Genomic DNA, 25,366 nt, shown 5'->3' with positions numbered 1-25,366 from the left:
TACTGATCCACCTGACTCACTTTAGCAGTTTCTTCTGCTCTCTCTGGTACCTTTCAAGAAAATCTTGATTAGACTGACTGAGATTGGTGAGATATATATAATAAATATAATCAATATTGGACCATTTAGGAACAAGTTATCCAACCTATACTAACAGTGCATATTCTGGAATAATTTGAAGACTTCTAATTTCTATTCTCTGTGTGTGTTCACAGAAATGCAGTGAAATCATTGTTGCTCACCTGGGCTACCTGAACTACACTCAGTACAACATATTTGTTAGCTTTGAAGATCTGAACAAGCTAACAACATCCACCATCCAGAATATTACTTTCACGGTAAGTATAAAGGTTTAGTCTCCTAAAAGAAGTCTCTTTAATGCTGTATTAAAGTGTGCTTAAGCTGTAACAAAAAAGTATCAGATTTTTGAAGATAAATTAAGAAATGCATCATAATTATTTTTTCTGTCACTACTGATGTCAGAGCTGTTATAGAATTTACTGTTGATAAGGGTCAAGACTAAATTTTTTAACTCCAAAAGGAAAAAAATTCTCTCAGAACTACTGCTGCTGTATTCTGTAATAGATAAATTTAGTCTGAATGCTGGGAGATAATTTTTACAATAGGCAAGCTAGATTAGAACATCCAGTTTTCTGCATTTGCTTATAGAGATGCTGCCTGTCTGCAGGATGGTATTTTTTTTTTCAGCCTCTCCAGGAGGTGTATTTGAATTAGCAAAGTTTTCCAGACTTCATAAAAGTGTGAACTGGAAAGGTTTAACTAAGTCAAAGGAAAATGAAGAGATTTTTTTGAGGAGCACTGTGCTTATGAAGAAGAGAATTGGTTTTTTTCAGCTAGCACAAGCAGGTTACTAAAATAATTCACTCAAATGCTCTCCGGTGGAATAACTATCTCAGTTAATAGTGATAAAGATTGCTTATGAAGCACTTATATAATGTGTATTGATTGACTTCAGAAAGCAATTTAGAAACACTTGCATTGGGAGAAAAGGGAACTAAACCAAGTTTATAATATAGATTACTCTGGTATATTTACCTGTATACAGCATTCACTGTGTCAGAGCAGGTAGCAACCAAAAATCTTACTGTAAAGGAAAAATATTTTTAACATACCAAATTAGCTTTCTAAATATTAGTATTTTTAATACTCCAGTGCATAAAGAGTATAATTAAAAATAAGCTCTAAGGGGAAAAATCCCCTAGGCTTGCAAACCCTTTCTTTAGTTCCAGATTTCAAACAGAACATAGTATTGGGGCATTTATAGTTGTACAGTTTTTTATCTTCCTTTGCAGGCTGCCTTTAAGGCAGACCTGTATGCAATCCCAAAACAACTTCAACCCAAACTTTCCTGCAGCAACTGAAATTGTCACATTTATTTCATTATTACAATTGTTTTTGGTGATCTCAGTTGAAATCAATGGATTGCCTTTTGTATAATAGGTTTCTCTACATATAATTTTCGTTCTACATTTACAGTTTAAAAAGACAAGACAGAGGTTGACAGATTTAATACATTGAAAGGTAAAGCTTGTTCAGATGAGCAGAGCATGTGTTGTGCCAGGGAGCTTACATTTTCAAAATGGCTTCAGAAGAATGCCAGGTATGAGATTAATTGTCAACAGAGCAGAGTTTATGTAAACTGACATGTTATAATTAATATCTATGCCTTCTAATAATTAGAGTAGAAGAAGGAGGCTTTCCTCCTTAACCTGTGTAAAGATTTCTGTGTTTCTGGTAAGCTACCTATCCTTCCTTTACATGATTTTCTCTTTTTTAACTTCTGAGACAAGTGAGTAAGCTTTAAGAACATAGACTCCTGACAGGAAGTACACCTGTACCTTTCTGACTTCTTCATCAATTTATGCATCTGACCCTGGTAGTACCGAACAACATGCTGGATTTACTCCTATATTGGCATTCAGACTTAGATTGAAAGTGCAGTTGAGATCAATGGAGACTATCCTATTTGTCCTGAGAGTGCTTTAACATAAGACAGCACTATGTTAGGAAGTGGCAGGATAAAAGAGAAGCAAGGCTATTAGGCTGCTTTTCTTATCTCTTTATCAGATAGTCCTGTGATTACAAATTTGTCTTAATTTTTCCATGGTGACACAGTGGAATTTGGTTATACCTTTAAGTTTTAAAAAGCCACAGAACTTTTCAGTATCTGCAGTAAAGTGCTGATTATTGATGTCATATGTAGTTTGTCAAAATATTACTCATTGGGCTCTTCTGTTTTCTTGTAGTGGAAGACCTACAATCCAACCTTTTCACAAGTGGAGATATGGTTCCGATTTGTCTTTGTAGTTCTTACTTTTATGGTCACGGTAAGATTCTTTTGCAACTTTTCTGGAGTTTATTGTGTAGACAGCTGATAACAGTGCTCTGTAATGCTGGTTTAGGAATTTAACCCCAGGCAGCAAAGTTGACATGTCACTGACTGGGTGTAAAAATGTTTCTGAAATACTTATGTAGTTGCTGTTTTTATGTTTATACAAGTGGTATTGAAAGGACATTAAGAAAATAGGATAAACGGGAAAACTTGTTTTTCTAAACTCTGGGTTTGGATTAAACAGAAAAAAATTGCTTAGACAAAGGAAATTGTGATGACTAAAGGAAAGTATTATTTTGCAGCGTAGGTAGGCTCAGGAATAGGATGGCCAGAGTGTGGGCTGCTTGACCTTGATCTGACATGAAAGTTATCACTGCCTTGCATGTGAGCATGGGCCACATGACCTCCAGAGGTCCCTTACAACCTAAATTATGCTATGATTTAGATGATGTCTCCTCTCTAACCTGTCTTGGCTCCTGGAAAAGAAGTGCTTGGAAAAAAAGCCAACATAAAATCTAAAATCCTGAATTTTCAGAATAGGGACACCGAAATACTACATGCTTCCATAGCATTTTTTCTTGCAGATGATGTTGCTCAGGTAATTGTGAATATAAAATGCAATCTGCTTTTTTAATAAGTGAATTCAAGTGGAAGTCATTGGTAGTGTGTGACCAGTAACGAGGCAACATCCTTTTTTTCACACGTTGTTGATTTTCAGGTACTGGCTGCTTTACTTCCCAGTTTGCTTGAGAAAAAAGTAATTTGCATTGGGGTCAGCGAGCAAACTTGAAATAGAAACTAGGAGACCTGGTGTCCATTTTACATTGTTCTCAGTGGCAAAGGCCTCATGAAGTAGCCTTGGCAGTGTGCTCAACTCTATCCTAGCTCTGGTTAAACCATTGAAGGCTGTATTCCTTCCTTACAAATTGTTGTTGTTGTTTTACAGTGTCTGTTTGCACATTCCCTGCGGAAATTCTCCATGAGAGACTGGGGTATTGAACAGAAATGGATGTCCATCCTACTTCCTCTCTTGCTACTTTACAATGGTACTTGTATCCTTGAATTTTTGGAAAGGCACCATTTTAAAACAGAAGCAGAAAAGGAAAAGACAAAAAGAGGAGGCAAAATGGAATTTCTCCTTGAACTTAAAAGCAGTTGTTTATAAAGCTTCAGAAAACTAAATTTAAAAAAACCCCAGCCCTTTCCAAGTGTAGCAAATTCAAGGGCATGAGTGGGTGGATTTTGTTCTTCTCAGTCACATGGATGTCAACTATTTATTTAAAGCTCTGATTGGAATAGGTGCTTGCCATACTTAACCTTTCAATTTCTATTTGTCTGCTGTCTTCATTTTTCAGATATTCACACTTTAGTTAAAAATGAAGGCTACTTTTGGTCCAGTAAAAAAATTCTGCACTTTCTAGCAGTACCAAAAGAATATTTGCATCTTAGTCATTATACAATAATTTTTTAGATCGTCACCCTTAACAGTGGTTTAATAGAAAGTCTAATAAAACCTAAAATCCTCTAGAAATGTTGACAACCATTCAAGATTATTCCTACAGCAGAGTGGATTGCTGCTGGAGGCACCATTTTCTTTGTTAATTTATTTAAAATAAAGGAAGCTTCAGTTTCATTTACTGGGGCAAATTGAAAAAATCTAGGCTTTTTTTTGTTCTGCTGAAGTTAGATTCTGCTTTACTTTTCATAATGAAAGGCTTTTTTTTCTCTTTGTTTAACCTTTTTTTTTTTTTGTTGTTGTTTTGTTACAGATCCATTTTTCCCCCTTTCTTTTCTGGTGAACAGCTGGTTTCCTGGAATGCTCGATGATCTATTCCAGTCACTGTTTCTGTGTGCATTGTTGTTGTTCTGGCTTTGTGTTTACCATGGTATAAGAGTACAGGTAAGAGATGCAACAGTATCTTCTACTTACTGAGGAGACAGGACTTGTTTTGTTCAGTTCTCTCAAAAGGTGACAAAAATGAAATCAAATTCTTACAAAAACAAACATTTATATTATTCATGAAGTACAATGTGACATATGAAGCTTTGGAGTTAGAATGATTTATGGTGAAGTAGATTATTTTGAGTCAACCAAGCCTAAATGCAATAGATGAGACAGTCGTCAGAATTATGATGCCATTATGCTTCATTCTTGCTTGAAGGGTTTTGGTGTTGTATGTGGTAGTTGATTGTTTTTTTTAAACTAATTTAAAATACTACATAAGAGAAATAGGAATTCTGGAGCCTATATTTGCATTATCAGTGAAATATGTGGGACCTTATAAATAGGATGCTCCAACTCTAATTCATCTTATTAACACAAATGAGGATACAACATAATGTCTTCTCTAGTCACTTGTGCAGGATAAAAATACAAAAGATGAGTCTCTTAATCCAGTTCACATTGAGTGAAACAAAGATGACAGTTATTTTATTTTGTAAAGAACGAATAAAATCTGAAGTATGGGTTCACACTTTCACCACACTATTGTTTTCTTGACAGGGGGAAAGGAAGTGCTTAACTTTCTATCTGCCCAAATTCTTTATTGTTGGACTGTTGTGGCTGGCCTCTGTTACACTGGGAATATGGCAAACGTAAGTAATTTAAAATGTATTGCACAATATGAGCTGAGAGTGTTCAAGAATGAGAATACTGTGTGTACCTGGTGGTATCTTTTTCTTAATGCTCAGATTGTGATACAGGAATGGAGTTCAAATTCTTCATCTCTCTGTTCTGCAAATTGTGACTGATTTGAAAACACTTCTCCATGGACAACCTAGTAGTAATTAATTTCATAAATCTGAGTGTCATGTCACTCATGTCATGAGTAGAAATCATTCTACTTCGTCAGTATGTTATGGCTCCCTACAAGAATCTAGTGCTATGGCTCAATTAGTATTTGTAGCTAATTGAGTAGCTGAAGCAACAGTTTCTCTGTGGCTAATTATGACATAGTTTGACCAGACTTTCTTGACTATTAAACCTGCACTACTGGTACTGACATGGCTTAGTCAAGCTATGCTGTCTTTACTCAGAACTCTATTATTTAGCTTAGTTTAGTGGTTCTCCCTTTTTTCCAGTTTGTTGTGTTAAAGGTGTCACTCTTCCCTACCCAGAAAACTTCATCCATTTTAGTACATCTATAGTTTTACACTGTTTTAGTCTCAGGTGTTTGTCCCTTATTTTATCTCTCAGAAGGAAGATACCTTCTAACCTTCTCCTTGCTACTGTACATTTTTGAAAGCAGTTGCAGGAAATGCTCATGCTATTAGTAAAGTTGCTATGAGGGAAGGCCTCATGCACCAATTTGATAAGGATAAAATGTAGAATTTTATCCTTAGATAAGGATATTATCAGTCTTCACACTGTATTGTGAAGACTTGAAAGAATCCTGAAGGCTTGTAGGAATTTACATTATACACATTTTCTAAAAAACAAGTGGGGAGATTAGACATGGTCCCAATTTAAATCCTCCGTATTTCTTCAAATTTAGTTTGCTATATGTGGTAAATTGTCATGACTCCATTGGAATGAATGGCATTGCACCAACTTACCCAGCCAAACCCTTTTGTTATAAGCTGTACATAGTAACCTTAAACCTTTTCTTTATGAGTGGGTTTCTTGGTCAGCATGTCTTTTTAACTTTGGAATTGTGCATTGTTAATACCACTTTTTAATTTTGAATCTTTTCTAGGGTGAATGAAGTACATGACCCTACATATCAATACAGGGTTGACACAGGTAATTTCCAGGTAAGTAAAAAATTATTTCTTGCTGTCCAATTGTCAGGTACAGTTAGGCAATATAAGGAGATATAGGCCTTTTCTTTTATAAAAATGTATAACACAGTTTAGAAAACAGAAAATGCTGGTCAGACAGTCTTATTCTGACTAGAGTACTTTCATTTTTGCTTTAGATCATGAATACACCATATTGATATCTGCCCCATTGAGAAAAGTAAATTGTCTTGCAAATCTGGAGACTAAACACCACAAGTTTGTTGGGATTGAAAGAAAAAATTTTTAGTCTGTTGTTCAGTTTTGTACCTCTTAACTCCTGCCAAGGTCCCCATCCCTAGTACATTTCAGACTTTATTGTTGTAAAGGAAGATTTGATGTACATGGGTCCTTGTATTGTTCTTGGGAGCTATGTTTTTAGAGAATTATTGATATTCAGCCAACTCTGAACTCAGTTAACAAAATCCTGGTTTTTATTAAGCATCCTTTCTTTACATTCCCCAAAAACCTCCCTGAATGTATCACCATCCTTGTTTCATGAGCCTACTTTCCCTGTATAAATGGACCATTCTATGTTGTGCTTTTGGGAACTAATTATTTCTATTGACAGAAGAAGGAATAGATGAAATCTTATTAAATAATAAAACGTAACACTTTCCTTATAGGGAATGAAAATCTTCTTCCTTGTGGTGGCAACCGCATACATTCTCTACCTTTTGTTCCTGATAGTGAGGGCATGCTCAGAACTTCGAAACATGCCTTACGTTGGTAAGGAATACTTCTTTTGATTCTTCCCAAACAGGCTTGCTTCTCCTAGGTGTAGGTGTAAATTCACTGATAGCAACTTTTCTCAATCTTTTTCAGATCTCAGGTTAAAATTCTTGACTGCATTAACCTTTGTAGTGCTTGTCATTAGGTAAGGCTTTTCAAAGTACATTTGTCAGTACTCTAACTTTTTTAACCTTTTTTTCAGGGCTTTGAATACAGTTTGTTGTAATAAGTTAGTCAATGAAACTGAAGAATGCCTTTTAATATTATTGTGATGGCAAGCATTTCTTAATTTTTTAACCCTTCTGAGGCTTTTTGAGCTAAGTTTATATTATTTTGATTACCATGGCAATGCACAAGATTTAGAAGTTCACTTGGCAGAGTTCTTCTGGAGCTTTGTAGGCTTCACTTAGTCAAAGCAGAAGTCTACTGTTAATTTCTTACATTACTGTTAATATCTGTTTTCCCTACACCAGGCTGTTATTTCAAATAGCTGTTGACTGTTGGATTGTCTGTAGTGGGTGAAATCTGAGGATTTCTGCTTTTCTCAGCTGAGTGCTAACTTTTAATCACAAAAGGATCATTCTTAATTTAGAACTAGCTAAGCAAATGTATCTTTAAATAAATGGTCTGCATGTTAACATAATTACACTCTCATATACTTTTCTATCAACCTACTATTTAAATTTTGCAGCCTAAAGACACAGTACACCTATATGCTTTATTTTTTTTCCACAGCATTGTTATACTCTACCTACGCTTTGGAGCACAAGTTCTACAGGACAACTTTGTTGCTGAGCTGTCAACTCATTATCAGAACTATATCCTTGTGTTGTGATACTGCTCAAGTAGGAATGTTAATCTGTTTTCATGCAGAAGGTGCTTTAAAATGATGTACCTAAGACTGAGACCTTTGCCTTCTAGGTGGACTCTCGTAGCTGAGTCTGTTTTGTTTAGGATTTCATGTCAGCATTTTGCCATGGCTCTTGTAAAAGTTGTCTCAGTCTAGTGTGTCCACATGACATGCATCACAACTGCTCATGATACTCTCCAAGAGGAATGAAGTCTTAGATATGCATACCTTATGCATATCTAATTAATTTTAATGAGATATTATGGCAAATTTGGCTGTGTTTGCTGCCTCAGTTGTTTGCTCTATACTTACCAGTTGTCATGGGGCATGTTAAAATATGAGAAATTAATAGTTTTGATGTCACTGAAAATACATTTGTGTATTGGTCCAAGTCTACATGTGATACAGGTCACAACAGAGAATTTAAGTGGCTTGGGAAGGACTGTTTCTGATGTCTGTTGCCAGCAGGATTCTGACCTGTATTCCTGGCCCTTAACCATGAGATCCTTGCTCTGTGTGATTGCAGCTCCTCTAGTTGCTGATTAGCTTAGATATGAGTTGGGAGGTAGGAGAAAACAATGTGTAAAACCTTTAGTATTGACCTAAAACAATGGCAAGAAACCATCTTCAGAGTTCTATCCACATATAGTCCTTTCTCCTTCCTTCTTCATCTCTGTGCCAAGGAAGAACTTTTTAAAAAATAAACAAAACCAAACCCACCTGAACACCCAACTTACTCTGCTTTCTTTCAGCATTCAAGGCAGAGCTATTTGATTGACCATACACTCCACTGCTCAAGAGCAGACTGTGCCTCAGCAAATGTTACTTGTGTTAAAGCTTTGTTTCCAGTGGGAGCTTTACCTTGAAATAGGTTGAGTACATTAGTTGTCACTGAATTTAAAACATGCAGTTTTGTTTAGCCACTCATGCTCACAAACTTAAGGTAAACATTCTTTCCATTGAAACAGCCTGTGTATGGGTTGGGTCTTGTTTCCAAAGTTAATATGTGTGGAACTATATTGAGCAATATCCTTAACACTTAGTACCAGCAGAATTCTTATCATTTTATGGGTTATTGAACTTTTATCTCTACACATTAGCCTTCGTGTATTCCCCCTCGAAGAATGCACTGTATGGTAAGTGTGAGCCATTGTCTGGCAACATGCATGACAAGAGCTGCCATATTAGCAGATGCTGTGCAATGCCTTTGGATTCTGGTTGTCTCATTACTGTTCTGGTTTGCTTTGAGGTAACATAAGCAGAAGCTGCAGTCACTGCTCCTGAGCAAATTAGTATTGGAAATATGAAGGAACACATAAAATGTAATCAACTGATTAGCTGAGCTTGAATTCTTGTGCACTTAGATCAAGTTTACAGTCACTATGATGTTTGCATGTGATGCACCAACTTTTGAGGTGACTCACACACAGCCCTTAAGGAACAACATCACTTCATTTGTACTTTGTTCTAACAAAAATTAATACATCGGCATGCTGGCAAACTGGACTCTGAAATCCAAGTGCTGTTGGGAAAATAGGAGTGAAAGTGATCTCTAATATGGGAGAAATTTTGGAGAACTTTCTATGGGGAGGGCTGCACAGGGCCCATGTAAGCAGGGACAAAGCACTGAGTCAGTGGCAATTCTGGTTTTGCATTGTGACATAAAGGACACTGTCTGACTTACATGATGATTATAAAGCGTTTCCCTCACTAAAAGATAAAGATCATTAAAATAAATATTTTTACTGAGTATATTCTCTGCTTTAAGCATTCTGTTCAAGGTACAGAACCATAGAAGAGCCCAGGTTGACAGAGACCTGGAAAGATGATGTGGCCCAACCTTTAATGGGAAAGGCCTAGATGAGATTATCTAGCAACCTGTCCAATCGTGTCATGTATGCTGAGAGCTTGCAGGGAGAAGGCACTAAATAGTGCAGCTTGTCCTTTCTCTAATTTAGACTTGAGATGGACAAAACTGTTCCAGAAAAATGCTATTTTCTCATCCAGAATGGAAAAAGAACTGGCTGGATGCAGATAAAGCTGGAAGCCTTCTGCTGGGTTGCAGGAGTATTAGTTTGTAGACAGCAGAAGGTAAAATGCTGCCAGGAAAAAGTTGCTATGGCAAATTGCTAGATTGAATTTTACTTGCATATAACTATTAACTGCAGCTAAGCAGCACAGATTATGCAAGAAATTAAGCCCTTAAAACAAGCTAGAGGGACTTGTCATAAATAGCAATTGGAAAGTATGTGTTTCTTTTCATCTCACCATAAAGGTACAAGTTGTTCCTTCATCTCTTTCAAGGATAGAGAATAACTCGATAATCACTGGATAATCACTGCAGTCAAGGGATTCCAACTCTGGTCTACTATATTTTTAGCTTAGAAATTAATCAAGAAGTCTGTGCTTTTTAAATACATATGAAATTTTGATTAAGAATAATCAATTTATGTGGAGGTCAAAATATGACACAGGAAATTGCACAGGGGAGGAAATTAACTCAGACAACATGGAGAATATTTATCTAAAAATTAGATAATTATGTTGTCTGTTTAACTCTTAAGAACACTATAATTATGTGACTGAAGGGTAGTGAATTTAAAGGAGAGAATTCCTGTTTAGATATAGTTTTTTGAACTGTGGTTGTGACTGCCTTGGAAGTTGTTGTGCCTGTTGCTACAATATTGAGTTAGCACTACAGTCACATGTATTTAACACACTAAATTAACCCTTATTTGTGTTTTTCAGAATCACAGTTGAAAGACAATCCTGCTTTTTCTATGCTGAATGATTCAGATGACGATGTGATTTATGGGTAAGATTAAAAAATACCTATGGAGGGTTACTTCTGGTGTGTTATTTTTGTAATATTCTTTTACATATTAATTAAGTCACGGGTTTGTTAATGAAAGTTTTCTGCCTAAAGAATAGAAGTATAGCCTTTTCTGAAACAGAAATACAATGAGAATGCATGGTTTTTTTTCTTTGTTTTGGTTTTTAAAAGGGATTGCCATGGCACTGAAGCAAACAGGTAAGAAGGTATTATGATGCTGGTAACTCATGAAGTGAAGGCAGTAAGAGCTGTGAAGGGAAGGGGCTTCCTTTTTACACTGGGAAGGACTGCAGGAGTCAGATGGAATTAGCAAAGAGCCATCTCATGTAAATGCTTCAGGCAAGGAGAGTGGCCCATTTTGGGTCTCCAGCCCTTACTGAATGAAGAATAATCAAGTCTAGCAAAACTTCCTTGAGTTGGATGATTTTATGTGATACAAGAATTACAGTAGCACTTGAGACCCATCCCAATCAGGTGTCTTTGTGCTGGACACTGAAATACACCCGAGATGTTTTCACCTCTTACCAAAGATGCTGAAGTGAGGATGGGACCAACACTGCAGTAACCTGAACAAGTTCATGCTGGGATAGCTTGCCTTTGGTTAGTTAGATAAGTAGTGGTAGTGCCAGCTTGCTTCTTGCTATTCTGTGTGAAAAATGGCTTTCACTGGAATAACTTTTATTATGCATCATCCTCTGGAGGAAAATCCTGTGCTGTTCACAGCTCCCACAAGGAAGAAAAACAGATACCAGCTTCTTACCCAAGTAACAATTTGATGCCTCAATGTAGTTTAGAACTTTCCTCTTTATTTTCAACTTCCAATCTGAACACCATGTTGAGAAGTCACAACACGTGTCTGTTTCACAGGAGTGACTATGAAGAGATGCCTCTTCAGAATGGCCAAGCTATTAGAGCCAAGTATAAAGAAGAGTCTGACAGTGATTGATTGACTGGTTTCAATGCAGACAGACTTGTGCATCTGGAGTACAGCCACTTCTGAAGTTTTCCTAGGTGGGCAACTTCTTTGGGTTCCTACAGTCTGCTGTCATCTGAACCCCAGTTCCCAGGGACATCCTGCTTCTGTTTCTGTTTACAAGGATAAAACTGAGAAAACAAATGATGGAAATGGTTGTGGTGAAAACTGAAGAAACCAAAATTTTTACATGTCTTATAAAATGCCTAATAGCAAGATGTCTGTGAACTAAAATCTTCATCTATTTCCGTTTTAAAGTCTCGCAGATTGTATACTGAGTTTCAAATTGCTTCCTTGCTGCTCAGTTTTGGGTTGGGGTTTTTTTTGTTGTTGTTGTTTTTTTTTGGTTTTTGGGTTTTTTTGATTTTTTTTGTTGGGTTTTTGTTGTTGTTGTTGTTGTTGTTTCTTTTTAGGATGATGTACAGCATACCGCCATTAATCTGTTGCATTTTGCATTAGCTGTTTTGTTGTACTGTTCACCATGGTATGAAGTGCCTCATTTCCCTTTCAATTTTCTACCTTAGCCTTTTGAGCTGGAGGCAGTGAATCAAGTCTTTTGTTTTGTTTTTTTTTAATCAGTGCAAGAAGACACAAGCTTTCTATTCTTCCTTCAAGTAAGTGATATAGACATAAGGCCATTTTTAAAATACATTTCAGTAAGTTTACCAGATTTATAAGTGCAAGATATGGGCAAATAGGCAAGTTGTAGTGAGCTGAGCCAAAATAATCTCAGTGGTGCAAAATTATTTGTATAATTATGTGTTTCATGACATGCTTTACTGCCACAGCAGAAGTGTCTGTGTTGGTTTTTTAAAACAGCTCTTTCAAATGGAATTATTTCAGCCACAACAAATCTCAGAAGGAAGCCAGTACTGTGTTTTTATTGGTCTTCCTGTATGCTGAAGGAGATGGTTACTTGCAGAGAATAAAAGTATGAAAGTATTCTAAGGAATTACAGTTTCAAATTTGCAAACATTTCATTTTTAGAGATTTTTTTCCTACATCAATTTTCCTTTAAGTTGTATTTCTAGATAGTTACTCTACATGCTATGAACAGTTGTGGTTGCTCATGTATTGAACGTGCCTGAGAGTCAGCTTGTGAGCATGTTCTGTGTACAGTTCAGCTTCTTTGTCATACCAATCGCCACCTGTATGATGGGAACTTTTACTAGCACATGTTGTGATTATCTGTATTCCAGTCTGTGCTGGAACAAAGTTATATGGGAATTAAGTATTCCTTGCTGCTGCTTCTCTATTTAGAAGTTGGTTTTCTCCTACACCATTGTTGAGGTCTTTATTTAAGATGTTTGTTTGTAACTACTTTTGTTTTCAGATACTTGATGTTTCTAAAAGTATCTGCTTTTTTCACGTACTTACAACAGAGATTTACTCTTGTATAATTTCTCTGCCCTGCTGCTTTAAAAGATTCCCAAAAGCACTGTTAATCTACTACATGATGGTGCTGGGTTGCACTAGGGAATTGTGCTCATCATTAAAGCAGTTTAAGCAGAGTAGTGCAATGAAGTCCTGCTAGACTTGCTGAGTCACACTGGGGAAAAAGGAGATTTGTTCTGCTTTAATGCAACAACTGCTCTAAGACCGTGCCCATTGCAGTGACCTTCTGGTGGCTGTTCAGGATCATGAAGGGGAGGCTGCACAAGGCAGCAACTCACTCAGAGAGGACCAAAGGAACTCCAGCTTCATGTGGTTGTGCCCTTGTTGTCATAGAATAGTTCAGATTTAATCAGTGCTCTGCTAAAGATGTGTCATGAGATTTTGTGTGCGTCTGGGAGAGAGAAGGAAAACTTTCTAAAATTATATGGAGATGTGAAATTTTTGGAGAGTACCCGAAATGAAAACCTTTTTTTGCCAGGGATCATTTCTTTGTTAGAAGCCAAAGCACTCTTGTATGGCTAAAGCAAGGATATTGCTGGGGAGGAAGGGCAGGTTTTTCCCTTTACCTTCTTAGTCGGTATTACTTTAGAAGAACATATAGGAAAACACTAAAGAAGTAATTCAAGTAAGTGGTGGTTTTCTTTACAGAAGGTAAAATGTACCTTCAGCACTTCTTTTTAGACTATTTTGAAAGGGTATGGGAGATGCTTTGTATCTTAAAATTGTAGAGTCCATTCTCATTTTTACTATTTCTGAGATAACTCTCCCTATTTGAATGTGCAGAATTAGACTTGGCAACCAATTTGGCATTGTTTACATAAGCCAAATCCTTTCAAGTTCCGTTGGAGTAACAGTGGGTACAGGAAGTAGGTTTTCAAAAACTGATATTTACATGATTATTATATACTCAGATATTTTTCCTCTGCTATTGTTTAATTCTCTCCGAAATTGTTATGAAAGATAAAATTTGACCAATGTGCAAAGTACACCACTGTTTCTTATCAAAGTCTGAACTGGTTGTTACAGTTAACTCAAATAGTGTCATGCCTTGAGATTTCATTAACTAAAAACATATTTTAATCTAACTTGGAGATTATTTTTTCTAAGCGGTTTTCAACCAAATTCTCTTGCGGTTTTGTTTCACTTCACTACATCACTACATTCAAAGTGGAAATAGAAAAGCTTAGAATGGGAAATGTGTACTTGAAGTATCTCACTTTGAAAATAGTGAGAAAATAATTTCTGTGGTCATTTTTAGAGATTATATTTAAGCAATGTTTGCCATGCAAAATAGCTTTCTATTTTGGAAGTGCTACAGTGTTATGGTAGCTTGGTTGAATCACTGTTGCATCAAATTCAATATACAGTAAGATGCCAAAAGCAGTGAAGCAGATGAGAAACTGGTTTTGCTAGCAAGACTCCTCTTATTTCCATGACTGGAGAGCAGACAGTATTTGAAGAATATTCCAATACAGGTTGTAAACAGCTTGGGAGTAGGTGGCATAAATTCACCTCTGAGTAAAGTATTGAAATCTAAGGGTCAAACAGAAGAAATCTTTTTAAGAAGCTAGCCTGGCTTTCCTTTTATTACTGCTAAAGTAGTTATTTGCATCACTACTGCAGCTGTACAAAACAAGAAATGTACACAGGAAGGCCCCACCGCACACAGTGATCCTGGCTCTAAGGGAGACATCATCCATTAATTACTGCAAGACTTCCACGTACGTACACAGTGATTACAAGGGACTTCTAAGAAATCAATAATTGAGTGCAAGCCAGTCATACCAACTACTTTCTGTAGTATTTGCTGTACAAATACAGTCGGTGTTGAAATTGGTGGAAACTTTCCTAGGACTGGCCAAGAGGCAGCCTAAGGCTTAACACCAGTGAGAAACAGCTTGTGCATTGGATCTGTGGTACCAGTACTGGGGAGAACAGTTCCAGCTAGGAAAGACTTCGATCTGTAGTCTTTCTCTGAGCCAAATGACAACATTTCATCCATAGTCACTTGATTTCCCCACCCATTTCCTTTTGCTTATGCCAGTAATAACTTTTGCATTACTGTAAAACATTTTTTAGGAGTTTGTAAATATGTAAAATGAAAATACGGAAAAATTGTATACCAAAATGGTATAAAAATGTGTAAGATAAATGCTCTGTTTAATGAGAAGCTGTAATTAAATGCTGCTTTGAGAAAGTGTGCATGAGGACCTTTTAAATATTCTGTGTATCTGTAAGTTGTGCTAATAACAGCAAATTATGCATTTATGTTGTAAAACTTCATGCTAATGTGGAATATGAAGGAAAACTGAATATTTTACTTCAAGGAAGTTTCTTGGAAGACTTTATGTGCATAATCATTGTTAAATATGTTCATAATAAAGTTTTATATCTTTATATTGTATCCTAGGTTTATTTTCCTTGTACTGAATTTTAGTTTCCTTCTCATAAACTGTTTTCATGACTTACACATATTTTCAGTTTACATACAATTTTATGCATATGCATATTAAACTTGGTTAATTGCTTAAGGCTGGGATCCTTAAACTGTGTCATCGCAGATGTTTTGGATTGTTTTGGGGTGGGGGGGCAGTTTATTACCTTGCCCAGGCTTGAAGGTGGAAGGACAGGTTGCTAAGTTTTTTAAATACGCCAGCCAGGTTACGTAAGGGACCTAGCATTTTCAAATGGCTTCACAGTAGCTTTGCAAAGCCTGCTGTGGCCATGCTGGCAGTGAGAATTCTCTTGGTGAATGTTAATAGCAGTAATAAAAAACAGGTTTAGAGAGAGTGAAGATGCTGATGTCGTTCATCAACTTCTTACAACTCTACCTCCCAAAAGTCTGCTCATAGCTGGTAGACTGCAAAAGCGATCAGCACATCACATGCTGTTTGGGGTGATGCCATTTCTTATACCAACTCCAGGTGAGATTGAAATCTGTGCTGAACAAAATGGCCACAAACTTCCCTGTGTAAATGGATACGCAGCTTACGCCTGGCTGTAGTATCAGATACAGTGGTGCTCTTTTAGCAGCAGCAGTTAATCCTGGAGCCATTTCCTTAGGTTTTAGTTAACACAGGTCAGACTCCTCTGTGGCAGCAACAGTAAAAGGCTTCCCCCTTCCTCCTCGTCCTCCCCTGCAGACTGGTGCTGCCATGCCCCCCATTTCTGTAGCTGTAATCATATGAAGAGCCACGGCAATAAGCAAGTGACAGCAGAGACTGACTGTATAATTACCTTGACTGCTCCATCCACAGTTTGGGTTTATTTTTTTTAAGGCAAATTAATTACCTAGAGCGAGGACTCTGCCAGCTCATCACCCAAGTGCTTTACTTTGGCTGGAAAAGTGCTTAAAACTAAGGAAATGAAAATTTAAAAATCAGTTACTGTAGAACACCAAAACATGCAATTTTAAAGAAGAGCACAGTTTGAATCATGGGAGGGGGAGACCAACACCCAAAAATCCACAGGCTCTAAACCCCTTTCTGTAGTCCTAGAACTTACACTGGAAGTACTGGTTATAGCTCACATTTTAAACCATCTATAAAACTGTATCTGCCTTTCTGTAATGCAACTCCTGTTTTAATGCAACAGGGGTTTCTCCTCCCATGCAGCCTTTACACTGACAAGCATCTCAAACATTTGTTGAGGTTTTTTTGCAGCTCAGCATATGTATGAACCAAAAAACACAAAAAGATCAAGGGATTTGCTATTCTTAACACGAACAAAGAACATGGAATATCTGGATGGCTTGACCAAGAAGCAAATACTCAAAGTGCACAAAACTGTTTCTTTTAAGAGTAAAGAAATAGTTCAGTAGGTACTACACTGCCAGCATCATTCTGGCATGATGGAAAAGAGAAAAAGTATCTAAGCATCCAGATTAAAACCTTCCTTAGCAACTCAAGAGAGCAAGATTTATTCTTTTCATGACAAGTTTCTCTCTGACCTTGAGAGAAACTGTTTTAGGCATGTTATTCAATCTGCTTTTAATATTTTCTTTTTACAGGTGTTGTATCATTTCTGACTGAAGCCTGGATCTGTACTAAAGCTCTCTTACAGCAATGTAAGCGATGTGCTCCTCAGGCTAAGGTATATACAAACACAGGTGTGTATAGCCTGTACCACTCACTAGGACATATATGAAAAGAATGAAGTGGCTTGTCATGAAGGAGATGCATTTACAGAGCTGTCAGCAGAAATATGGAAGCCTTACAGCTCTATTAGAAGTCTCAAATGCACCAAGCCCAAAGCTGCTGATATGTACACCTGTTTTGCTCTTCTGACAGCAGATATGGATTGGGAAGAAGAGGGTCAAAACCTTGCCTAGCACAGGGCTTTCCACAGTCTGACTACACTGAGCAGAGTTAGCACAGAGCACATAACACTATGGCAAACAAATCCTCTCCTGCCACTTGGAATTTTTAGTATTAAATCTCTCCAGATTGTGGAATCACTGTTGTATTAGCAATCATCTCTCTCTTAAACAGCTCTAGCTGAGAGCCAGATTCTGAACACATTAGACAGGGCTTCCTACAAAGAAGCAAATCACAGATTGCTCAAACTGACTCCAGCCCAGGGATGCTCTCCCACATGGCTCTGTAACTCTTTCAGCTTCATTAGCAGTGAGCTACTGCTTGCAGAAGCAGCACAGCTGTTGGTACAGGTTTTCTGACGTTCATAGTATGCTCCTATTTCTTTAATGAGCTGACAAAACATTACCCAAGCCTATGCTGAACACGTATTTACTTGTTATTCTTCTGCAACTTTACTCGAGAAGGCAGGAGACTTACTCACTGTTATTTAGTCACATCGCCTCAAGGCAGCTTTTTCCCCTTTCAGAAAGGATCACATTTCATCAGCTACCAGAACTCATCACTCTCACTATCAGCAAAATTAACATGGCCTGTAGCAAGTCAGTTCAAGACCTACTTAACTCACGTAACTGACTGCAGAAGTGAATGATTACCCAGATATAGCTTGCTGAGCATTCCAGAATGTGAAAAATTTCTTACCTGTCTTTGTTCAATGAAGGTAGTTATTGTTCCATGCTCTAAATACCATACAAAAAGATTAAACAGGTCCCAAAAAAGCCAAATTATTTTTTGATAAACATAATCTAATTTTCTTGCAACTTTGTAGTAACTTTGGCAAAATTATGAAAGTGCTTTGCACTGTGGTATTTACCTTGACTATCTTGAAGAGAATTGAAAAAACTGAAACTTCCCCCCCAATGACAAAAGATTTAAGTTTAAATTAATCACACCAATGGTTATGAATTTCAATAATTTAATGCTAACCAAAAATACAAAGTGTGAAAGTCAGTGTCTCATTTATATTGGTCTAAGAAAAGAATCTAGAGAAAGTGTTTATACTGCAGCAGATTTCAGTATTAGCACCTTGAAGAGAAGTTTTTAAGTGATAAAAAAGTATAGAAAACACTGGTATGGTACTAGGTACAAACATAAAACAGGTAACAGCATGTTTTCAAATTTCTACCTTTGAAGAAAAGTTACTAAAAATGCATTAAAAACAAGTTCAGGTATTCACAGTTTGAGTGGAGATGGAATCAAGTGCTGGAATAGAAAAGAGAAGAATGAACAAGGCAATTATAATGCAAGTCCGAAGGCACTGACAATACAGTACATGGTCTTATTCTCCCATCTCACAGTGCAGGTTCCTGCAAATACAAAAATAAGGGTTTCAGAAATAGAAGGAAGTTAAAGTGATTACATGCATGCCCCTATATGCATTTTTATACTTGTTTCCTTTAAGAATCTTAATAACAAAACTTTCACAGCAGCCAAGCATTACATCTACAGCCCAGTTAGCATCACAGCCAAATGGAAAAAATACCTAACAGTATGCTATTACTCCAAAACTACAGACTTGGGGTGGGGGGGAAGTATGCTGCTTTGTCTTAAAGAGACTGGCATTAAGCTGCTAGTTGGAAAATCCAAGAGTTGTTTTCCTTACCATCACTGGAGTTGTCCCAGAAGCAAGAGCTTGCTGTATGTAGCCCAGCACCATTCTTTTGCATAATCACACAGGTCACTGTTAGTCAGTAGAGAAGCTTTGATTAATTTCTCACACCCATTAATTACATTTAGCTCCGTTTTTGCTCAGCTTAGCACACACATACACAAGCAAACATGCATGCTTGTGAGCAGTTTACAGACAAGGCTCTTCCTAAGATCTTCCCCCACCCCCTGCCTACTGGTGCACGTGACTGTGCCAGCTTTCAGAGAAAAGGGGAAGCTGAGCTCACCGATGTACTTGAAGGGCTTCCCCAGCTTTGTGAGCTGGCTGAGGGTTTGTTCCACCACGCTCGTTGTCCACTGGTTCACTTTGCTGTGCTGGTAGGCGTTGCCACCGATAGCACCCTCTATGGCCTGCGGGGGACAAGCAGGTGAAGGAGCTGCACCGCTGTCAACTGCAAGGTGCACATTAACCCTTCCCAACATGGACCCCATACCCACAGAAAAATCCCAAATACTGCTGGTCCACACTGGCTGTTGGAATTGTTTTCAATTATTATAAACATGCAGGTCAGATTCTGAGCCAGGCATAGGAGAAATCATCATAGATCTCACCCTCTGTTCATTTTGTGATATTTAAGATTATTTGTAAAGTCCCACAGCCATAGTTATGAAAAGAGCCCTACATTTAAACAGTCCTGAAGAGAATTTAAAAAGGCACAGTTCATTCACACATATTCTTCTATGGAAATTAAATTCCAGTTTTAGAGCAGAATCATTTTTGGGAAACAAACCCCCAGACTAAAACAGAAGACCCATGTAACTGCTGATTACTAACAGAGCATAAGCCTCCAGCCAAACAATCCATTTTACTTATGAGGATAGTTTCCCTTTTAAGCTATACATAAAAGTACACTATACCTACATGTTTTTCATTGGCACATTTTTTCATCACAGAAATTATTTTAAAAATAACCATAAAACTGAATTCAGAAGAGACAGGAGTATGTACTAAAGCACGCGTATTCAATTTACAGAGTTTGACCAAAATAGTTATTTCGCAACAACAAAAAGACTGCACTAGTCTCCAAGAGGAATTTCAAATCCTGCTAGAAATTTTCTAGACAGAAAATTCATGTTTCTTAGCAACAAGAATGTTCAATCATTCCAAACAAACAAGAATTGACTTTGGAGAAAAGCATCTTAAAAGAACACAGTAACACGCATATGCAGACAGTCTACAAAAACTCCTGTATTTTACTAAAACAAAACATCTGTTTCTACAGTGTTTAACATAAAACATCCCCCGAGAAATTCTAATAGGGATGCACTGCAACCAGAGAGGAGTGTATGAAATTACTTGGACTTGCAATATATATCACAGCTAAAGCTTGGTACAATTTCCACTGAAGTCCATACACTGGTTAAATCTACAGTTACCTGTACTTGGACAGCAACCTATCTAGGAATCTATTACAGATCAGTTATCACATTTTACTAAATGCCTTTTAGTACACATCATACAACATATCAAATTTCCACACCAAAAAAGTTTAAATTACCTCTTTAATGATGCTGCTGACTTCATCAACAAGAAAGGAAGCCTACAAAATCAAAAGAATTTTAAATAATGAGGGGACACATTCTTCTGTTTATGATGTTTGAGCTTTGTTAAGAACATGCACTAGAAATTTAATTTATCCTTGTCAGACTTCTGGCAAGTCAAAAGATACCAAGTCTGCCTTTATTTGCATATATATGTACTCTAGCTCTTTCAGCCCAGTCAAGTTCACCTTCTTAGAAAAGTAATGAAAAGTAAGAGATGAACTAATATTGGCTGGCCTTTTGAGTAAAGAAAGCTTTCAAATTTTAACTTGGAAGCATTTGAAAATAACAAGTATGGCACCTGTGTTCACATCTATTCCCCTTTCCCAACAAGCACTAATGTCCTCACATCACAGTGGGCTCACAGAGGTAACCTCAGCTGCCAGTTAAATGGAACTGATATCTCCAGGGCACTGATGTAGACAAATATCAGTTCAGAGCTGAAGGAAAACTGTCCTGACAGTCTCAGCCTAGGATAGGAAAGCTGCCCCTTGGAAACCAAAGGGGAAATGTAGCTCACTGCACCTTCAGCCTTCAGGGAGCAGAGATTAAGCACATGGAATCAGACAGTGAAGGCCCCAGCATTTTACTGATCTTCAAACTACCACCCATTTACAGGTGTGGTTTATGTTTTCTTGTTTTATGCCCTCTGCTCCTGTGGCCTCCCACGTCAGGGGGTAGAACAAGCAGCCACTCACAGGGCCAGGGAGCAGTGACTGGGGGGACCCCATGCTCACAGCCCACCCTGTCACTGCTGGCGTCTCACAGCCTCACCTCACAGACCAGCACAAAAGAAGAGCACTAAGGACAAACTGATTGATTTCAAAAGACCCAGTAAGAATGTCAAGATGAACCAGGTGTCAACTGTTGACTGGATTTTCACTGGGAGGTCAGTCAGCTTCCCCAGCTGACAGAAATAAACAACAGTGTCATTGAGGTGTGCAGGCAGGATGCAGTTACACCAGTCTAGCCAGCTTCAATGACATGTGACATTCAGAAAGATGAGAGAAGTTGGTAATTCTCCATGAGAGAAGGAACAGCACATCCTGGGAGACAAGCTGGGCAGTTCCTTTTCTGTGCCTATCTTGAAGTACAATTCAACATTTTTAAAAGCTTTTATGTGCTGTGGCAAATTGCTTTTTATTTTCAGCTTCTTGACTTGCATTTAATTTTAACATGCCTCATTTATTTTCATGGTATACTGCATTTTACAGGTGCTTACATTTTAAGGTGCACCAGTGTATTTAACCAAGTAAGAGCTACAATTATCAAAAAAAACTCTCTCCCACAAAGCTTAAGAATATGCATGGCAGACATGCTATGCTGGCAGACATGAAGACTGCTGTCAAGCAAGATGATAAACCACATACAGTTTTCTTCTTCATAAAATCTGCTCAGAAATGCCTGAGTACAAACATGGTTCACACCAAAGTAAAATGACTTAAATCCTACCCAAGTTCTCAAAGGTATTTTGAAATCTAATTTGTACTGAAAAAATAGAGAGATCTGAGAATTCAGATCTAGGGCTGATGTTACTTTTCAACCATCTTCCTTTCTTGGAATGACAAAAATGAACATAAATTTCTGATATCCAGATTTGGGATATATGTGCTATAACTGGACTATGAAATAACACAACACTACCTGTTTTATCATTATGTCATCTTTTAATAAGAAAATATTTTCTTATGTCATCTTTTAATAAGATGACATAAATACTTTTTTGTATTAAAAAATAAAGGAGGATAGAATCGGTTACTTTGCGGTTTCCCTGCCCTACCTCTCTGGCACAAAGCAAGCAGACAATGTTTTCAACACCTCGTTTAAAAAGGGTGCTCCCAAGCAACACATGCAAACTGCAGAGCAGTACTATAGCCTTTAATAATTCTGAAGACCTTTTTGTAAACAGCTGTAAGAATTATGTTCAAGTATGTTAATTATATATTTTTAAAAAACCCAAACAGTCTGTGACTGTAACACAGGCCAGGCCCTTCCATAAGGACGAGGCTTTTAGAACAGGACAAGCCTGACACACCTTCGCCCCTCTCGCTGCTTCGCTATTGTGTCACATCGCGGCTGTTTCATAGTGCAGCAGCTCAGTGACACTGTCCCTCTGCAGCAGCGCTGGCTGCTTCCTCCTCCTTAGCGGGGGGACATCAGGGGGTCATTTGACACGATAACAGATTGAGACCCTTGATTTATCCCGCTCCGTATCTTGTGAACGGGGTGTGAGCCCCACCAGTGCGCCTGTAGGACGCAGACGAGAGGCTTGGACTCCTCTTTCCGCACAGAAACAGCCTGCTCGAGTTCTGCCCCGGCCCAAACAGCACCGGCCGCCCTCCCACCAGGGCACTCGGCTGCTCCTGCGGGGCCAGCCCGAGGCCACCACACCCGTCACGCCTTTTCCCGAAGGACCTGCAGCAGCAGGGGTAGAAGCCAGAGTGGAAGAGAGCCCAGTGAACACCCGGACAGGGGCCGGCTCCCGGGGGCGGCAGAACAAAGGCCGGGCCCGTCCGCCGCCGGTGCCGGACACGCGGCTCCACCCTGGGGGAGGGCGACAGGGATGGCGGCGGGGGACGCCGAGGGGTGGGATCGGGGGCGGATGGGCACCACCTGAGACCCTCCGCTGGCCCTGAAAGGAGACGCCAGGGGGGAAGCTGCGCTCCGCCTGTTCCCCATCCTGTTACCTCCTCTGCCGCCTGGAACTCGTCCATCTTCCCGGCAGAACCCCTCACGCCGCCACCGACCCCGGCACCGGCACCGCCCCCGCGCCGCTGCGCCCCTCGCCGGCCGCCGCCCGCACTGCGCCTGCGCGCCAGCGCCCGCCGCCGCTGGGCTCGGCCCGGCGCCCGCCAAGATGGCGCCGTCGCCACAGCGACAGCGGCCGGGACGCAGGCGGGAGATGGCGCTCGGCGGGGCGGCTGTGGTGCTGTCACACGTGCGAAAGCCTGTGGCTGAGAGAGGCACGGGGCCGCTTGTCACGGCAGTGCTTTTCGTACCGATAGCTTGGCATTCGTGTTCAGCCATCCAAGAGGTCCTTCCCTGGGAAGTCCTTCCCTGAGTGTTCCTGATCTGTTCCCCAAAGAGGGAAGGAGGATCTGCTTTTTGTTTCTGGAAACGGCTTTAAAAAGGCGGCCTAGGTCACAAACTGAAAAAATTAAAAAGTAGAAAAACTCCCGCTGTATTTTCATTATATTCCATTATATTCCGTTTCCCCGCCCAGCCCCCGCGAAGTGACAGGGTGGCCTTGGTGGGCACCCGACATCCAGACAGGGTCAGCCCACCACAGAAGAATATCTGAATTCTTAGAGTTCTAAGCAGATCACATTATTTTTAGCAGACACAGCAAGAACCAGGAGAATGAATTAAAGGGCACCCTTGTCACGGTTCCTGGATGTTATTTGTGTGTGGTGTTTATAGGTTGTCCAAATCAGTGATGCTCCCAGTCCCAGAGAGCTGCTCCGGGCAATGGGAGATGCTGGTCAGGCTCAGAGGGGCCTGGATGAACTGCAGAAAGAATCTGGATGGAGGAAGAAATAACTTACTCAGGACAAGTGCAAAGAGCTGTATGGAGGCAGGAATAACCAGCTCTACAAGTACAGAACCAGCTCGCTCAGTAGCTGTTCCATAGACGTGTGGAGTTGGGAGGCATTTAAGTACAATTTATCTCAATTTCTCACATGGTGCTGTTTTAAAAAATACGGGGGAAAAAAAATTAAAAAGAGGACATAGAGCCTGGAAGCAGTATTCCTATTGCCCTCTCTGCAGTAAGGCTGCACAAAGGAATACTGTGTCCAGTTTTAGGCATTGTATTTCAAGAATGTTGAGGGAGTTACAGCTCCTGAGCAGTTTTGGTCCTGTCTCCAGTCCTTTGTCAGGCTCTGCCTCCTGTTTTTCCTGAAAAAGGAGACCCTGACCAGCCACCTGACTTTGGGGCTCTGTGGTCCCCCTGCAGGCAGCACGAGCTCCGCTCGCTCCAGAGGGATCCGGAGAGAGTGCGGCTGGGTGCTGAACACATCTTCAGCCCCATTCCAAGTCTTGTGCTTGCTGCTTCCAAAAAACAGAGACAAAAAGGTGAGGACTATGGGAAGAGTGAACAAGTGGTGCTTGTTTGAACCAAAGCATAAACGGCTGTATATTTGGTTATATCCCTAGCATGTATAAAATACTGCAGCAGTTTTCCAGGTCCAGGGATGAGAGGGAAAATTACTATGACTTAAATATATGGCAATTAAGGCCTTGATGAAATATTAGGGGGAAGCTAGTAGTAGGGCTAATATTCCACAGCCTGGATTTGGGATACAATTAATCTGTCACTGTGGGTAGTTAGAATCCTCAGGTTACTTTTGGCATCTCATTCAGTTCAAGTTTTGCCTAAAATTAAGGCCCAAATTATCCAAATATGATGCATACATGCATAGCTCTATGCCCCCACTAACAGCTGCTTTCTCTTCCATGATGCAGTTGAAGAATCAATTAAACTTGACATACACAGATGGAAATGGTTGAACCTATTTAGCTTGATGAGGTTAAATGTGCTGGCTCTTAAACTTTGCCTTGTGAGTAGAATTGCTGTGCTTTGTTTCATTTTAACTAGAAATCACAACTCTTAAAACACCTGAAACAGTTAAGAAGGGCTTCTGTGTCATATGCACAGTTTTGTAGAGCAACAAGAAAGGAGCATGAGCTGTAAGAATAACCTCTTTTTTTTTTTTCTTGACTTGACTTAAGCTGTCTAATCTGAATAATTTTTTAACTTTCAATTGTTACCTGAGGTCAGATTTCTAGTTGTGAGGTATAATAATTTTCTTCTTCTTGCAGATGCATAAAAACTGGATTCTCTTGAATTTTTATCTATGCTAATTGCTTT

At 39.0% G+C, this 25,366-nt stretch overlaps 2 protein-coding genes across 4 annotated transcripts in view; one reads left to right on the top strand and one right to left on the bottom strand.

Moving 5' to 3' along the window:
* TMEM181 (transmembrane protein 181) overlaps positions 1-15,310 on the top strand; it is a 33,487-nt gene extending 18,177 nt beyond the window's left edge. For 2 of the 3 annotated variants that reach the window (XM_066546911.1, XM_066546913.1), the window contains exons 6-17: positions 216-338; positions 2,268-2,348; positions 3,300-3,399; positions 4,123-4,253; positions 4,857-4,948; positions 6,049-6,106; positions 6,757-6,859; positions 6,956-7,007; positions 7,598-7,680; positions 8,759-8,848; positions 10,461-10,527; positions 11,413-15,310. In XM_066546911.1, coding sequence (XP_066403008.1) covers positions 216-338; positions 2,268-2,348; positions 3,300-3,399; positions 4,123-4,253; positions 4,857-4,948; positions 6,049-6,106; positions 6,757-6,859; positions 6,956-7,007; positions 7,598-7,680; positions 8,759-8,848; positions 10,461-10,527; positions 11,413-11,491 — 1,059 coding nt within the window. In that variant the 3' untranslated portion in view covers positions 11,492-15,310. The other variant, XM_066546912.1, reaches the window with a different exon arrangement.
* A 2,875-nt stretch (positions 15,311-18,185) lies between these two features.
* Positions 18,186-23,287, bottom strand: DYNLT1 (dynein light chain Tctex-type 1). Its single transcript, XM_066545709.1, has 5 exons — positions 23,184-23,287; positions 20,454-20,495; positions 19,182-19,305; positions 18,890-18,967; positions 18,186-18,593 (listed from the first exon to the last, which is right to left on the bottom strand). The coding sequence occupies exons 1-5, from the start codon at positions 23,208-23,210 to the stop codon at positions 18,523-18,525; spliced, it is 342 nt and encodes a 113-aa protein (XP_066401806.1). The 5' UTR covers positions 23,211-23,287; the 3' UTR covers positions 18,186-18,522.
* Positions 23,288-25,366: the final 2,079 nt, after the last annotated feature.

Source organism: Molothrus aeneus, chromosome 3 (genome assembly GCF_037042795.1).
Source record: "Molothrus aeneus isolate 106 chromosome 3, BPBGC_Maene_1.0, whole genome shotgun sequence".
NCBI lineage: Eukaryota > Metazoa > Chordata > Aves > Passeriformes > Icteridae > Molothrus > Molothrus aeneus.
The sequence above is the reverse complement of the archived record's forward strand: the minus strand, read 5'-3'. Positions and strand labels throughout refer to the sequence as shown.